The 16,204-nt window shown below is 43.9% G+C and overlaps 1 protein-coding gene across 2 annotated transcripts in view; it reads right to left on the bottom strand.

The window, feature by feature from the left end:
• Window positions 1–14,334, bottom strand: part of FRMD5 (FERM domain containing 5) — a 345,313-nt gene extending 330,979 nt beyond the window's left edge. Inside the window, exon 1 of one of the 2 annotated variants that reach the window (XM_033190299.1) lies at window positions 13,442–14,334. In XM_033190299.1, coding sequence (XP_033046190.1) covers window positions 13,442–13,543 — 102 coding nt within the window. In that variant the 5' untranslated portion in view covers window positions 13,544–14,334. The remainder of the gene's footprint in view (window positions 1–13,441) is intronic. The other variant, XM_033190298.1, reaches the window with a different exon arrangement.
• Between the last annotated feature and the right edge of the window lie 1,870 nt (window positions 14,335–16,204).

The following is a 16,204-nucleotide window of genomic DNA, read 5'->3' as shown; positions in this document are numbered from 1 at the left end:
AGATCATGCCACTGCACTCCAGCCTCAGCAACAGGGCAAGACCCTATCTCAAAACAAAACAAAACAAATAATATCACCATAGCATAATTGTAAAGAATAGAAAACATGATGGGTTCATTTTTTCACCTATTTAACTCAAGCTATAGGTAACTTTACATTTGCTTTTGCTGTTTTTTGTTTTTTGGTTTTTTTTTTTGAGACGGAGTCTCACTCTGCCGCCCAGGCTGAAGTGTAGTGGTGCAATCTTGGCTCACTGCAACCTCCATCTCCCAGGTTCAAGCGATTCTCCTGCCTCAGCCCCTGAGTAGCTGAGATTACAGGCGTGCAACACCATGCCCAGCTAAGTTTTATATTTTTAGTAAAGACAGGGTTTCACCATGTTGGCCAGGGTGGTCTTGAATGCCTGACCTCATGTGATCTGCCTTCCCTCGGACTCCCACAGTGCTGGGATTACAGGTGTGAGCCACCACAGCTGACCCTACATTTGCTTTTTTTCTTTTTTGAGACAGAGTCTTGCTCTGTCACCTAGGCTGGAGTGCAGTGACATGATCTCAGCTTACTGCAACCTCCACCTCCCAGGTTCAAGCGATTCTCCTGCCTCAGCATCCCGAGTAGCTGGGACTACAAGCACGTGCCACCACACTCAGCTAATTTTTTGTAATTTTAGTAGAGACGGGGTTTCATCGTGTTAGCTAGGATGGTCTCGATCTGACCTTGTGATCTGCCCGCCTCAGCCTCCCAAAGTGCTGGGATTACGGGTGTGAGCCACCACATCAGGCCTACTTGCATTATTTAATAATCATTTTTTTAGAGCTAATATTTTTATTCATACACATCTACAATCAACATATGTTAAGCCCCTTGGTGACACCTTAGTTACTAGCTGTACAAAGATATCTCTGCTCTTCAAACAGTTCACAGTACACTGAGAGGCAGACATGTGAGAAAATATTCACATTTCTTTTTCTGAGATGGAATCTCGCTCTGTCACCCAGGCTGGAGTGCAGTGGCACGATCTCAACTCACTGCAAGTTCTGCCTCCTGGGCTCACACCATTCTCTTGCCTCAGCCTCCCGAGTAGCTGGGACTACAGGGGCCCGCCACCACGCCCGCCTAAATTTTTTTTACATATTTTTAGTAGAAATGGGGCTTCACCATGTTAGCCAGGATGGTCTTGATCTCCTGACCTTGTGATCTGCCCGCCTCAGCCTCCCAAAGTGCTGGGATTACAGGCCTGAGCCACCATGCCAGGAGAAAATATTCACATTTCAATATGGTAAGTGCTAAGTCCCCCAAGGCACTGCCCAACAACAATGGGGAGGGAGTCTACCCTGGAACAAGAAGGCTGCTGATCCATGCAGTGAGAAAAGATTTATATATAAGATGAGACAAGACAATGCTGGAAAGGGAGGTAGCAGAGAGATTATGGAAGGCCTTTTATGCCATGCTAAAAGGCTCCTGTTATCCTGTAGGCAATGAGAAAACCATGTAGGATTTTTAAAAGAAAAAATAGAGTTGCATTTGGGAAACATGTGAAAGATATGAATGGGCCCACCACTCCACAGGAAGGTAAAACCTACACAATTCGGTCCCCACATCTGGCAAGGGCAAATGGAGAGCCAGGGAATGGAATGTGGTCAGCACTAAATAGTTAGTGGCCTGTCCAGCAGAGGGTTCTATACCCAGCACCAATGCACTGTGGCAGAGTATTGTGCAGTGAGGTGTTCACTATGACTCATTCATTGTTGAATATTTTAAATGTCACCCCCGCATGGAGGCCAGGCCCAGAGGGCTCCTTTAAACCATTAAGCCTCTATCATCACACACAACTACAACAAAAAATAGATCTCAGCTGGCGCGGTGGCTCACGCCTGTAATCCCTGTACTTTGGGAAGCTGAGGCAGTTGGATCACCTTAGGTCAGGAGTTCGAGATCAGCCTGGCCAACATGGTGAAACCTTGTCTCTACTAAAAATACAAAAATTAGCCAGGTGTGGTGGCTTGAGCCTGTAATCCCAGCTACTGGGGAGGCTGAGGCGGGAGAATTGCTTGAACCCGGGATGTGGAGGTTGCAGTGAGCCAAGATTGCGCCACTGCAGCCTGGGCGACAGAGCAAGTGTCCATCTCAAAAAAAAAAAAAAAAAAAAAAAAATCTCCAATGTTCTTTCATTATCCTCAACCTGCTTCTCCAGATTCTCCCTCCAGATTCTGACCAGGTATTTCTGCTTAAGGCTCCACTTAAGCTCTCACTTAAGGCTCTCACTCCAATCCCTCTGTTTCTCTGGTTTTGATCTTTTGTTTCTCCATTTAGCCAATTATTTTAATTCTTCCTCCACTCTAACTTCAGCTCTCCAACATAAAGACTTTACTGGCCATGGAAAGTCCACCTCCTGCCACCATGTCTACCCATTCCTGAAGCACCAGACCTGAAGACATAGTAGACACAGAGTCACATTGGTTCCATTAATCCATTAAGAAACTATTACCAAGAAAAGTTAATAGAAAACTCTAAACATATAATACAAATCCAGCTAAAGCCCACAGCTTTCAGGAATCTTTAGGTTGGAGCTTCAAGATGTCATTTTATACAATACAGATTTCCATTTGTTTGTACTGCCTCAATTAACTAAATACACAACACTCTTATGTTTAAAAATGAACTTAAAGTACACATATCACATTATGCCTTAGTGTACATTTACATACACTATGATTGCACCTATTTAATATCTCTTACCACCAAGAGAAGGTGTCACCATCACACAAAGAATCTGACCAACAAAAGTATAACTAGGCAGTGATGGCAATTAGAAATGGTGATAAAAGACTCTATTAAATGAGAGGCTAAAAGTATAAATTAGCATAAAGCAAAGGAGATAATAAAAGATGAACAGAAGGGCTATTTTGTTCAGGAAAGATGGCAAGAAATAAAATTGTGAAATTCAGAAAGTGAAGAAAAAGTAAAATTCTTCCACTTTTTGTCATTGTCTTTCAGTCAGAAAGTAGCTTAAGTGAGATAAATCATTAGTAAAAATAGTCCATAATATTTTATAATGACACACTGAAAGATCTCATTTGCAGCAAGATAGTATATCATTATAGTTGCCTCTTTAAAAATAATCAGACTGACTAGTATACCCAATATTACAAATTAGAATATGGGTAATATCTCCTTTACCATAAAATTAGAAAGCAGTTCATAGATGTACATTTAAAGTGGCCATTTAAACAAACTTTTTAAAATTGCATAAGATAGATTAAAAAGTAAGCAAAGAAAGTATTACATTTTCAGATTAGCTGTGCTGCTTAGTTGGTTCAGTATTTTATGTCCTGTAGCTACACCAAGCAAACTCCTCTCCCAGTTTTTTAAAAACCTATTTCACATGTGCTAGAATCTGAAGCTGGGCATAGTTTGAAGAAGTTCCATTCTAGTACTGGGACTTCCTTATGTTTTTATCAGAGTTTCACTGCTCAACAGTCAAATTTCTTTTGATAATATAACTTCCAAATGGCCTCCCAAAGAGCTGATGGTCTAGTCTGTTAGATAAGTGTACACCGAGAAATTGCAGGTTTAATACGCCTTATAACATTCCAGGCATCATTGCCATCCATGGAGTCCTTCTGACCTACAAACCTCCAATTCCATATAACTTTGGGCCTTTTAGAGTCTTCTAGAGGCAAGGTCAGCCATGGTGGCTCACGCTTGTAATCCTAGCACTTTGGGAGGTTGAGGCGGGTGGATTGCTTAAGGTCAGGAGTTAGAAACCAGCCTGGCCAACATAGTGAAACCCCTTCTGTACTAAAAATACAAAAATTAGCCGAGCGTGGTGGCGCATGCCTGTAACCCCAGCTACTCGGGAGGCTGAGACACAAGAATTGCTTGAACCTAGGAGGCAGAGGTTGCAATGAGACATCATCATACCACTGAACTCCAGCTTGGGCAACAGAGTGAGACTATGTTTTTAAAAAAAAAAAAAACAAAAAAAACGCTTCTAGAGGCTAAAAATCTAAAAGAGGGCAGGCTGGATCTTAAATTACCTGTAGAAGTACATGAGATCCTTATGTGAATTGACTAATTCTGCTTTCTTGTGTCTTTTTGTTTTGTGTTTTTTTGTTTGTTTTTGAGATGGAGTTTCGCTCTTGTTGCCCAGGCTGGAGTACAATGGCGCGATCTCGGCTCACCACAAGCTTCGCCTCCCTAGTTCAAGCGATTCTCCTGCCTCAGCCTCCAGAGTAGCTGGGATTACAGGCATGCGCCACCACACCCAGCTAATTGTTTTATTTTTAGTAGAGACAAGATTTCTCCATGTTGGTCAGGCTGGTCTCAACCTCCAGACCTCAGGGGATCCACCCACCTCGGCCTCCCTAAGTGTTGGGATTACAGGCGTGAGCCACCGCGCCCAGCCGTTCTTGTGTTCTGATCAATGTTCTTACCTGCTTAGTTCAAGTCTAACAAAACAAGAATCTTAGTGGCACCTCCTGCCTAGAGTATTTGGAATCCTTTGGAAATCCTGAAGCCAACTTTTCTACTCTATCCTCAAAATTAGACTGAGGCCCAGACTAGAGGTCCTTGGGTTAAGTCGGGGTGTAGAGAAAAAAGGCTCTGCACCTGTCTGGAGGTGAAGGATAATTTGCCTGACTAAGGAGTGCCTGGATGGAGTGCCAGCCTATGAGGGTTCCTAATGATTTGGCTTTTTCCTACTACAAGTTCACTGAAAGTGGCCAGACATTTGAGTGTGCCCTAGGGCATGCGGATTTGATGTACCCTATTTATTTCAGGTCTTGGGCCTGTGGGCCTTTGCTAATTTTTCTGGCTCCCACAATACCACTTCACAGCAAGCCCCCTTAATCTCTCCAATAAAGTGGAGTGTCTGTATTGTCAGTCATCCCCTATTCATCAGTCTTTAGACTATCCCTTCTTTTTCTCCTTTTCCAGAGCAAAATAACCTATTAGCATTGGCATTCTGCCGAACACTGATTGCCCAGTGCTTTCTTGGAGGTTCCCATCCCCAAAGCTCTAGCCTGGCATTGTGTTGAGTGCTAAAAGTACACCCTGTATAGGGCTGGGAACTTAGAAGCTGTCAGGGGTTCACTGGGGAATTCAGAGACGCAATCCTCGGTCTTCAAGAGAAGCTATTTTTGGTGGCCGCTTAGGTTTAGGAACAGAGATGCTGAAATGTGCCTTTTAGGACTCCATGGGTCACGTTTCTTAACTGTTAATACACAATTGGGGCTGCACTATATTCGTCAAAGGATTTTCAAACATCAGCTAAATGTTGCAATTTGATACTCTCTTTTTTGTCAGATGACTAAACTGATCCCAAAGAGAAGAGTCCTCTTGGAAATAAAATTCATATGTAGTTACTGCAGCCACAGAATGAAGATTGAAATCTGAATCCACCTTTTCTTGACATAATGCCATTGCTTTGTGAAGAATCTTAATTTGTGTTATACAGTTTTAGAATTAGATTTAATTCATCACTAGCTTTATGCATTATTAGTTTAGATTGATTCCTCTCTGCATGTCAAGTATGATTGAAATTTACTGACGGTAATTTTCCCTAAGCAGATTTCTGTTGTTTGACTCAACTGTACCAGAGTAAGTCAGATAAACTGACTTACTAATGAAAAAAACTAAAGACTTTACATTTTTAACTTTTAACTTTTCCACTTAGAAGTAGTCTGCTGTTAACTCAGTCTGGAATGCTCTTTACACATCCACACACCATTTTATGCTTTTGCCAATTTTTTTTTTTTTTTTAAGAGACAGGGTTTCCATCTGTAGCCCAGGCTGGAGTACAATAGCACAATCATAGCTCACTATAACCTCGAACTCCTGGGCTTACGAAATCCTCCCACTTCAGCCCCCTCATGTACCTAGGACTACAGGCATACACCAACATGCCAGCCTAAATTTTAAATTTTTTGTAGAGACAAGGTCTTGCTATGTTGCCCAGGATAGACTCAAACTCCTGGTCTCAAGGGATCCTCCTGTGTTGACCCCCCAAGCACTGAGATTACGGGCATAAACCACAGCACCTGGCCCTGCTTTTGGCAATTTTTCACAGCCTGGTTCAAATTTCGTCTCCTTTGAAAAACAATTATTAATTTTTGAATCCCTCCCCATCTCCCAAACTCCAACCCAAATTTACATTGCCACAACATATCCCCTTGTCTTAGCTCCAAATTCTATGATGCTTTATAGTTTGTTATTTATGTGTTTGCAATCCCTAAGTTGTAAGCCCTTCCAACAGGGGCCTTGACTCTTCCTTTCCCCCAGTGCGTCAAGTTGTGAACAAAATTTGTTTGAAAAAACAATATACAAATATACAATAATCATACTGTTTTTAGGTCAGGAGAGACAAAAAATACTAACCAATAAATACAACAGCATCAAACTGGCATAATGATGCACTGCAGAATCTTTAGACTCCTACCCACTTGAAAATAGGTATGCGTATCTGTAGACAACCTAGCATTCACCTTGCAAAGGAAGAGAATCTACTAAGACAATTCAGGAATAAAATTAAAAGTTAGAAATGTGAGATCCATCATTCGCCTCTTCTTCTCCCTCACCTTTTACATCCAGTCAATCAACACTTGCCCATTTTACCTACTAAATATCTCTGTAATCCAGTAGTAGCAATTCTCAAACCTCATTAAGCCTAAGAATCACCTGCAAGACTTGTTAAACAGACTGCTGAACCCCATCCCCAGAGTTTTTGATTCACTAGGTCTGGGATGGAGTCAATAATTTGCATTTCTAACAAGTACCCAGGTGATATGGATAATACCTATCTAGGGGCCATACTTTGAAAACCACTGCTTTATCCAATTCCTTATTTCATTTTCCATGCTTTTGAGAGGCCTCACAATTTCTACTGAAGGAAAAGGGTTCCTGAGTTGTGACATAGTAAAATGACTCAAATGAGGCATAAGAATAGCTAGTTTTGGTCCTGATTTTGAATGGTTTCTCTTGGTGGGCAGTCGTTGTCTGAGGCTTTGAACTGATCTCTAACACACAGGAATGAGTTCTAGGCGTTTCTGGAGTGGTCCAGAGCACCTCTAAATATGAAGCAGCAGATGAGGTCATGGTAATTCAGGGAGTCAGAAGTGGAAGGGTGGGGGGTTGAAAGCTATAATCACTGTCAAAGGGGTGTTTTCTGTAGACAAGTGAATGGAGCTATTGTACACAAACTCAGTGGTTGCCAAGCATGTGGCCCAATTATTTTGCCTTCATGAGCATGGCACGGAAGGATCTCTTTAGAGAACTTGATTCACATGAGTTTGTGTTTAGTCTAACGGTAGCAGGCAAAAGCCTGAGGAATTTGAACCTAAGAGTCTTTACAAGTTCCTGCCTCCCAAATCTAGGATATGATACTAGAAAGTTGGTAAGACCACAAAAGTAAAACACAATCCTTAAAAATAATACAACAATTACAACTGTTGAAAGACCAATATAGGGGCCTATCTTGGTCAAAATGTTGACAACAATAATGAAGATCACATGTTGACCTTGGGAGGCAAAAGGTTCATAATTTAAATGTCTCTGAGACGGTTTTAGCTCATGGAGAAACTGGAGGTTGGGAGTATGTGAACTTAGACCCTCTGCTCTCCCTGGTTTATCTTTGGCTCTACCTGTATTTAAAGTGCTTGTAAAAATCCAGACTTTTTTTTTTTTTTAGAGACAGAATCTTGCTCTGCTGCCCAGGTTGGAGTGCAATGGCGCTATCTCGGCTCACCGCAACCTCCGCCTTCCAGGTTCAAGCGATTCTCCTGCCTCAGCCTCCCGAGCAGCTGGGATTACAGGCATGTAACACCATACACCTGGTTAATTTTTGTATTTTTAGTAGAGACGGGGGTTTTACCATGTTGGCCAGGCTGGTCTTGAACTCCTGATCTCAAGTGATCCTCCCACCTCAGTCTCCCAAATTGCCAGGATTACAGGATGTCTAGCCAAAAGTCCAAAAAGTTTTATTGGTCACCAGGGTCTAGGGTCTTAAAAGGAATGGAAGACCTGCTTCAATTGCCAGGATAGACATATGAATTGGCGATTTGCTGTCTTAGGTGAAACACCATTCTCCCTGCAACATGGGAATGGAAATGCTTTAGTATCCTTCAAATTTCCTAGCTGCATAAGAAAACCACTGAGGTAGTTGGCCTAAGCCCCAAAGGGTCAAGGCCAGAAAACAGAGGGGCAACAAGCATCACCTGGACTCCAGGAAAGCAGCACTGTCCTTTCTGGGCACTACAGAAGTGAGAAACAGAAGCTATAAGGTTGCTGCCAAATCCTCCATGCTATTCACTTCTTTAATACAAGCCCTAACTAGGCACATTTGGGGGATAAGCAACTCACAGTAGGCTACTCCATGAAACAGGGTCTGCAGAGTCAAACAGGATGTTATAGATGAGGCTATCAAAGGTGAATTCAGCTTAAAATAGATATAACTAGAAATAGGATGGGACGCATGGTTCGCTTCCTCTTGGAGCAAGAGGTGAGAAAATGAAGCTGTGAGGAGGTCTGTCTCCTGTTTTATGGGGTATTAAGGGGGAAAATGTGAGGGAAACTTCTGTAGCTATGGTGATCTCTACACTCAAAATCCTAATTCTGGCAGAACTCTAACACTCCATAAAGTACTGCATCACACAGTATTCATTTGATCTAAGTCCTCTAAACTTGCACAGATGGAGGCGGGGGGACCCGAAAGTTTTGAAATCCTAAAAGACAAACCAAAAAGTCATAGGAGCTATACCACTGGCACTCCACTAATTCAACAAAGGATAATTGCAGAAATTGACTTCATAAATACCTCAAAGACCTCATAAATACCACACTAACATACTGTACTTCTCACCAAGGAGAGGGGTCACACAGCAAAATGGTTTGCAATGGAATGGATTAAAACTATAAAGGGTTATACAATTGTTAGAACTGTTTATTGTTTTCAGGAATAAGAAATTTTGAAGTGAAGTTAACATAGTAATCATGTAGCACAAACAAATTAGAACAAATATTTATCAAACTAAACTATATAAGGCATCGAACTAGATGTGATAATTCTTGGGGTTTATGATTTATAGCTTTCTCTTAATCTGTTATAAATTCCAGACTGCCTGGCAAGCACAGGGCTCAATATATTCTCTCCCTCCCTCTCTCACCCTAGCTACCACAGCTACTAAGTGTTTGAGCCACAATCAAATCCAAATATTGGTTATACTATGGAAATGCCCCTGCACACACATTCTATTTATGGTGGTATCTTATTTAACTGCACAATTTAACCTGGCTGCTTAATCCATTATTTTAATGTGTCTCCCAGTAAAATCAAATTCATTTCTAAAGTAGCTCACCTTTCAGTAACCAGAAAAAACTGATTAACATTTCCGACTTGAGAATAGGTATTTTTTCAACACATATTTCTACTAGAAATTTTGCAATATATATTCTTTTAATTTATAAACTATTGCAACCTGAAAGACAGTTAAAAATCTATTCCTGGCCGGGTGCAGTGACTCACATCTGTAATTCCAGCACTTTGGCAGATGAGGCGGGTGGATCACGAGGTCAAAAGATAGGGACCATCCTGGCCAACATGGTGAAACCCCATCTCTACTAAAAATACAAAAATTGGCCAGGGGTAGTGGTGGATGCCTGTAATACCATCTACTTGGGAGGCTGAGGCAGGAGAATCACTTGAACCGGGGAGGTAGAGGTTGCAGTGAGCTGAGATCGCACCATTGCACTCCAGCCTGGGCAACAGAGCGAGACTCCCTCTCAAAATAATAATAATAATAATAATAATGTATTCCTTATAAGCAGGGCATGGTGGTGCACTTCTGTAGTCCCAACTACTTGGGAGGCTGAGGCGAGAGAATCACTTCAGCCCAGGAATTCAAGTCCAGCCTGGGCAACATAGCAAGATCCCGTTTTTTGTTTTTTATGAGACGGAATCTTGCTCTGTCGCCCGGGCTGGAGTGCAGTGGCCAGATCTCAGCTCACTGCAAGCTCCGCCTCCCGGGTTCACGCCATTCTCCTGACTCAGCCTCCCGAGTAGCTGGGACTATAAGCACCCGCCACCTCGCCCAGCTAGTTTTTTTGTATTTTTTAGTAGAGACGGGGTTTCACCGTGTTAGCCAGGATGGTCTCGATCTCCTGACCTCGTGATCCGCCCGTCTCGGCCTCCCAAAGTGCTGGGATTACAGGTTTGAGCCACCGCGCCCGGCCCGTTTCTTAAAAACATAAAAATCTATTCCTTAGGATATTACATGCCTAAGCATGTAAATGACTCCTTCAGTACACTGAGTTGAAAGATATTAGGTATCTTTTCATTTTTTAATTTTCCCTATTTTCTCCCAAATAACAAAGGAAGGTGATAAATGTGGTAAATATATATATATTTATATATATATATATATCCATAAATGAAACAGTTGAGTGAAGAACAGATGAGTAGACTAGATCTGCATTTACGAGGCAGTGACCTTCAAAACGGGCAGGGAGCTGTTAACAATGTTCTTCACAGGGGAGCAATTACACTACAAACCTCCTATGTATACTTTCATTTCTCATGGTCTACAAATACATTTGCATATCAGAAAGAGTGAAAGAATAGTCTGGTGACTGTGGCAACCTTCACTGAAAACATATAAGGCATTTTCATTACCTTAATAATTACATCCTAAATGCCAGATTAGAATACATGCTGCATTACGAAAGGACAAATACTTTGATGGAATTTCCTACAACTGAAATTTACCAAATGTAACTATCATGACTCCAACCCAGTGATACATTTCTGATTCTGTAATACCCTAAGTAGTCTCTGATTATGCTGAGGCAGTAAAATCATTCTAAAATAGATACCTTATTTAAACAAAAATATGGCATACAACATTTTAAGGAAAATGAGTTCAAATTATCACCCTAAAAATTAAAATATACAGTGCTACAATGCCTAAAATGTTGGGAATATTGCTTAACCTAATAAGAAGCTCATAGATCCTTTCCATACTGATTTAAAAGATCCTGTGCCTAGTATTTAACAAACAGTATTTAACAAATGAGCACGTGCACACATACACACACACACACACACACTACAGAAATGCATGAGGAAAAGTTGATAAGAAAAGCTCAATTTCTAAATGTTCAAAAAAGCTACATGTAGAAAATATTATTTTCATATAAGATACTGTCTTTTTGCTACATTTCCTCACGAGTAAAAACAAAAGCAATTTACAAAAGTGGTGCCAAAGAATGACAACATTACATATACTTTACAATCCCTGTTTTTTAGATTCCACGCAAAAATCACAATGCACAATCATTAACATGTCTAGACAGTGGACACTTACTACAGTGTGGCCATATTACACCAAGCTTAATTTTTTAAGTGGCCTAGATATTTTATAAAATTAAATTGCAATAATGTAAAATGAGAGCAGTAGGAAAATAACCACAACCATAGTAGGATATAGCAAGCACAAACCCAGTAAGTCCTATTTAACTCAAAAATATTCTTTTTCTAAATGGTAATAAAAACTACTCACAATTATAATACCAGTCAAACAACCTCAAAGGTTCCACTAACTGGGAAAAAAATAACTAGTTGCCTCATTGCAATACTTTCAAACCACAAGGTTAACAATCATTTCTAGCGAAATGGTGATGTGAATTGTGTTTTATTTGTATTCTACACCTTGGCAGAAGTTAGTGACCTGCCTCGGAAATTCTTTCACATACCCCAAAAGTATTCTTAGGACTCATGAAGTATAAATCTCACACTGCCCTTGATATGCTATTGGATAAATGCTTTAAATTTTAAAGCTAAAGGATAAAGACTTTTAAAAAGCTCTAGACAATATACTCAAATGGTGAAGACGTCAACTCAATGTATTCTCCTACCCCAGCAAAAGAAAAAAAACAAAAAAAAAAATTGGACATGGCACAACGATACAATAGGAACAAAAAGTAGTATTCCACTCATTCAGCAAGGAAATAATACAGAGCATCTCTCTATCATATTCAACTACAAAAATCCTTTCACTTGATGGCTAGCATCTTTATGACTGCTTAGTCTGTATTTAAGTGGCCTTAAAAAGAGATTTTGTGCTCTTTCTCTACCCTCATGGATCTTTGGCAACAGTCAGCACTTATACCCAGGGCTGGTTTCGAGGGGAGGGAGAAAAGGGAAAGTGAGGAGAAGGCTGAACTGAGCACGGAGTCAGCAGGGAGCAGCTGCTCTCATACACTACCCAGTGTCTTTCTCACACACCGCTATTTTCCGCTATTGAGCACTGTCAGCAAAAATAAATAAATAAGGAGGCGGGGGGCAAGGAGACACTGAGGGTAGGACCCAGGCCGACAGTTTTTGTCTGTCACATCCGAGCCAGAAGCCTCCTCTGTTTTCCTGCTGCAAAGGCAAAGGATCAGGTGAGACCCCTCCGGGTCCAGCTCAATTTGCTTCTCCACAAAGAGCAGCTTCCGGCGATGAGCGCAGGATCCTCCTGGCTGATGAACTGAACACCGGAGCATTGTCAATGTTTTCAATCTCTGACTTTTTCATAAGGGAGGAGAGAGGGCTGTGACTGCATTCCCGGGAAAGACTACTACTCCTGACGTGCACACAGCAGTAGTGAAGGAACAGGAGCAAGAGGTTGTAAAAATCCCTTCAAAAATACCAGGTTCTGAAAGAAATGCTGTTCAGCATTACCGTATTGTTGGCGTTTTTCGTAAGTCGCCGATTCTTCCTGGCCACCGCCAAGCCCCCAAATCGCTGGGACTTGTTGCTAAATCTTTACCTCACGTCCCCCAGAACCGCCCAACACAATAAGATTTGGGGGTCGAAAGGCAGGAGGGGGCCTAAATCTCTAAAGCCCAGAGGACTGGGCTTCCTTCAATAGGCCACTCCGCATGGGCTGCGCGTTCAGTTCTACCTTCTGAAAGCTCTGACTCACAAATGGGGTGGGGGGGAAGGAATTATGACATAAACCATTATCCTTCCAACCCAAGAGAGATAAGAAAAGCCAGCCATACGTCCTTGCCCGGCCAGAGAGCCAAAGCCTGAGCCCCCGACGGGGCGGCCGGGCTAGGAGCCTACAGCCCTACCCGCCTCCCTCCGGGCGCCCCGGAAAGGTGCACCCTACCCGGGCAGGCTCGAGGAACCAGGACGGGGCGCCCTCACCCAAGGAGAGCAGGGGAGGACTTGGGGGTGTGGGACGCGGAGACTAGCCCCGCGGCGGCGGTGACACACCGGGTGCCAGGGCTCCGGCAGGGGCTCCGGTGAAAGGCGCCCTGCAGCACTAGGGTGGTCCGCCGCAACCAGGAACGGACAAAGCACGGCGCTGGGGCGACCCCCGGGCGGCGGCCGCCGCCGGTCAAGTTGATCGGACTTGGGGGACGAGGGGGTCCCGTGGGCGGGGCGGGGCGGCGCGGCGCTAACCTGGATGGTGCAGGTGTACTCGCTATCGTCCAGCAGCCGCACGGTGCAGCTGTACTCGCGCTCCAGGCTCCTGCTGCTGCCGCTCATCAACCTGCTCAGCATCTTCCCGCCCGCCCGCCCGCCCGGGAGCGACGCGGCGATGCTGCGGACCCTGGACCAGGCGTCCCTCAGCCCGGCAGCTCCGCGCCGACCCCGGGCACCTGCAACATCACCCCGGCCCCGTCGCTGCCGGTGCCTCCTGCTGGCCTCGTTCCTCCTCCTTATCCTCCTCCTTCCCTCAGCCGCCACCGCCTCCCCCAAGCCCAGATCAAGCGCCGGGCTCTGTCTCCTCGGCGCCCCAGTGCCCGTGCCCAGCTCGCGGGGCGGGGCCTCAACCGGAGGGGGCCAATGAGGATCAGCGCGGCGGAACCGAGTGGCAGACCGAAGAGCCAATCGGAATAGAGTACTGAGATGATGGGCGGGGTAAAGAAGCAATCACAGAAAAGCAGTGGGACCTAGTCAAGCTGGAGCAGCCCTCTAGCGTCCCAAACGAGGGGCTCCTCTCCGCCCCGTGGTTCCTATGGATGCTGTTTCCCCTCCCCCGGGCCAGGTGTGAGCACCCAACTGGATTGATGTCTGCCGCCTGAAAAATACTTGATCTGCGTTTCTGAAGCCAAGCCCCGCACCCTTCAACGCCGCGGTTCCCGCCCTCTTGGGAGCCGGAGCGAGGAGGCGGCGGGATTCTGGATCACAGTCCCTGCACCTGCAGAATGCGGGTACCTCTCGCTCCAGATCAGGCGACTGCCCCCGACCTGTGCTGTACCCTAAGTTGGCCGGTCTGGCCTCTGTGCTCCAGCCCTCTTATTTTGGGAAACAGGAGCTACTTAAATAAAAGCTAAAGGGACCTCAGAGGTTCTTAAGTACTCGGGTTTAATCCCCTAAAAAATGCTCCACTCTAACACCCTTTGCCTCCTTCTTTTTATTTCAGAAGACAAAAGGAGACCGCTCCTTCACCTGGTAGGGAGCAGAGGAAGCAATGAATCTTCTCCTTGCACTTTTAGAACTGGAAATTATGTCTTCAGACTTTCTCAGCAGAACAACATAGTATGTCAGGAGGTGTACATCACAAAGAATTGTCTCCTTCTCTTTGTCACCCGAAATTTACAGACTTCAAGGTTTTTTACCAAAACTTCACTAAGAGACATTCTCCCTCAAAGATTTTCGATGGGAGGAAATGTTATAAAATAATTGTGTCGACTGGCGCAGTGGCTCATGCCTGTAATCCCAGGACTTTGGGAGGCCGAGGTGGGAGGATCACCTGAGGTCAGGAGTTCGAAACCAGCCTGACCAGCATGGTGAAACCCCAACTCCAGTAAAAACAAAAAAAAAATTAGCCGGGCGTGGTAGCACGTGCCTGTGATCCCAACTACTCGGGAGGCTGAGGCAGGAGAATCTCTTGAACCCAGGAGGCGGAGGTTGCAGTGACCCAAGATGGTGGCCATTGCACTCCAGCCTGGGGGACAAGAGCAAGACTCCATCTCAAAAAAATAAATAAATAAATAATCGTGTCAACATAGAACATTAATGCTGTAATAAATAATTTAAAATAATGAAATAGGCATAATTTCCTATTATTTTCATTTACACTGTTCTTGTTTATAGGTAAAACGTATAACAAAAATGAAACTCTACATTAACCTAGAAAACTATTCCACCTTTAAAGTATGCTTCTTCCCTAGTGTCTTTGGATTCCTTTTTTTTTTTTTTTTTTTTTGCATGGGGAGATTCATTCTCATTCATTCTCTCTCTTTCTTTCTCTCCCTCTATCTTTTCCTCCCCCCTCACTCCCCCTGTTCCTTTCTATCACCTTAGTAACCTGGACGGCTCTTATTGGTTGCATTCTCCTTCGTGGCATTTAATAGCCATAGGAGCGGGTTTCTCTTTCCAGTGCAATTCCGATGGAGTTAGTTATGAGTCCAGAACTAGTAAGTCATGCTTGGCATAAAACCAAGCATGAACTCCACTACTTTGTAGCTTCGGCAGGTAGTCTGATGCCTGAAACATAATAGGTATTCAATAAATGTGGAACTGAATACAAAAATTAGCCAGGTGTGGTGGCGAGCACCTGTAGTCCCAGCTACTGGGGAGGCTGAGGCAGGAGAATCGCTGGAACCTGGGAGGCAGAGATTGCAGTGAGCCGAGACCGTGCCACTGCACTCCAGCCTGGGCGACAGAGCGAGACTCGGTCTAAAAAAAAATGTTGAATTGAGTAAAGGGAATTGATAGGTATTCTACAGCACTTAAATCCCAGAGGAAGAAGACCTGTGAAGAAACTCAAAATTTCAGGAAGATCTTGGAGACAAGTAAAATTATTAATATGCCAAAGTGATATTCTACAAAGCTCAGCTTTGTTATGTAGCTGGAAGAAGATAATGAAATATTTCAGGCTGAGCGTGGTGGCTCACACCTGTAATCCCAGTACTTTAGGAGGCCGAGGTGGGTAGATCACGAGGTCAGGAGTTAAAGACCAGCCTAGCTGTCATGGTGAAACCCTGTCTCTACTAAAAATACAAAACTGAGCCGGGCATGGTGGCACGTGTCTGTGGTCTCAGCTACTCAGGAGGCTGAGGCAGGAGATTTGCTTGAACCTGGGAGGCGGAGGTTGCAGTGAGCCGACATTGGGCCACTGCACTCTAGCCTGGGAGACAGAGCGAGACTCCGTCGAAAGAAAGAAAGAGAGAGAGAGAAAGAAAGATTTCAAACAGGAAGAGCTTTTGTTGAAGG

The sequence above is a fragment of the Trachypithecus francoisi genome, unplaced genomic scaffold (assembly GCF_009764315.1).
Source record: "Trachypithecus francoisi isolate TF-2019V2 unplaced genomic scaffold, Tfra_2.0 Lachesis_group3, whole genome shotgun sequence".
NCBI classification, from domain to species: Eukaryota; Metazoa; Chordata; class Mammalia; order Primates; family Cercopithecidae; genus Trachypithecus; species Trachypithecus francoisi.
The sequence above is the reverse complement of the archived record's forward strand: the minus strand, read 5'-3'. Positions and strand labels throughout refer to the sequence as shown.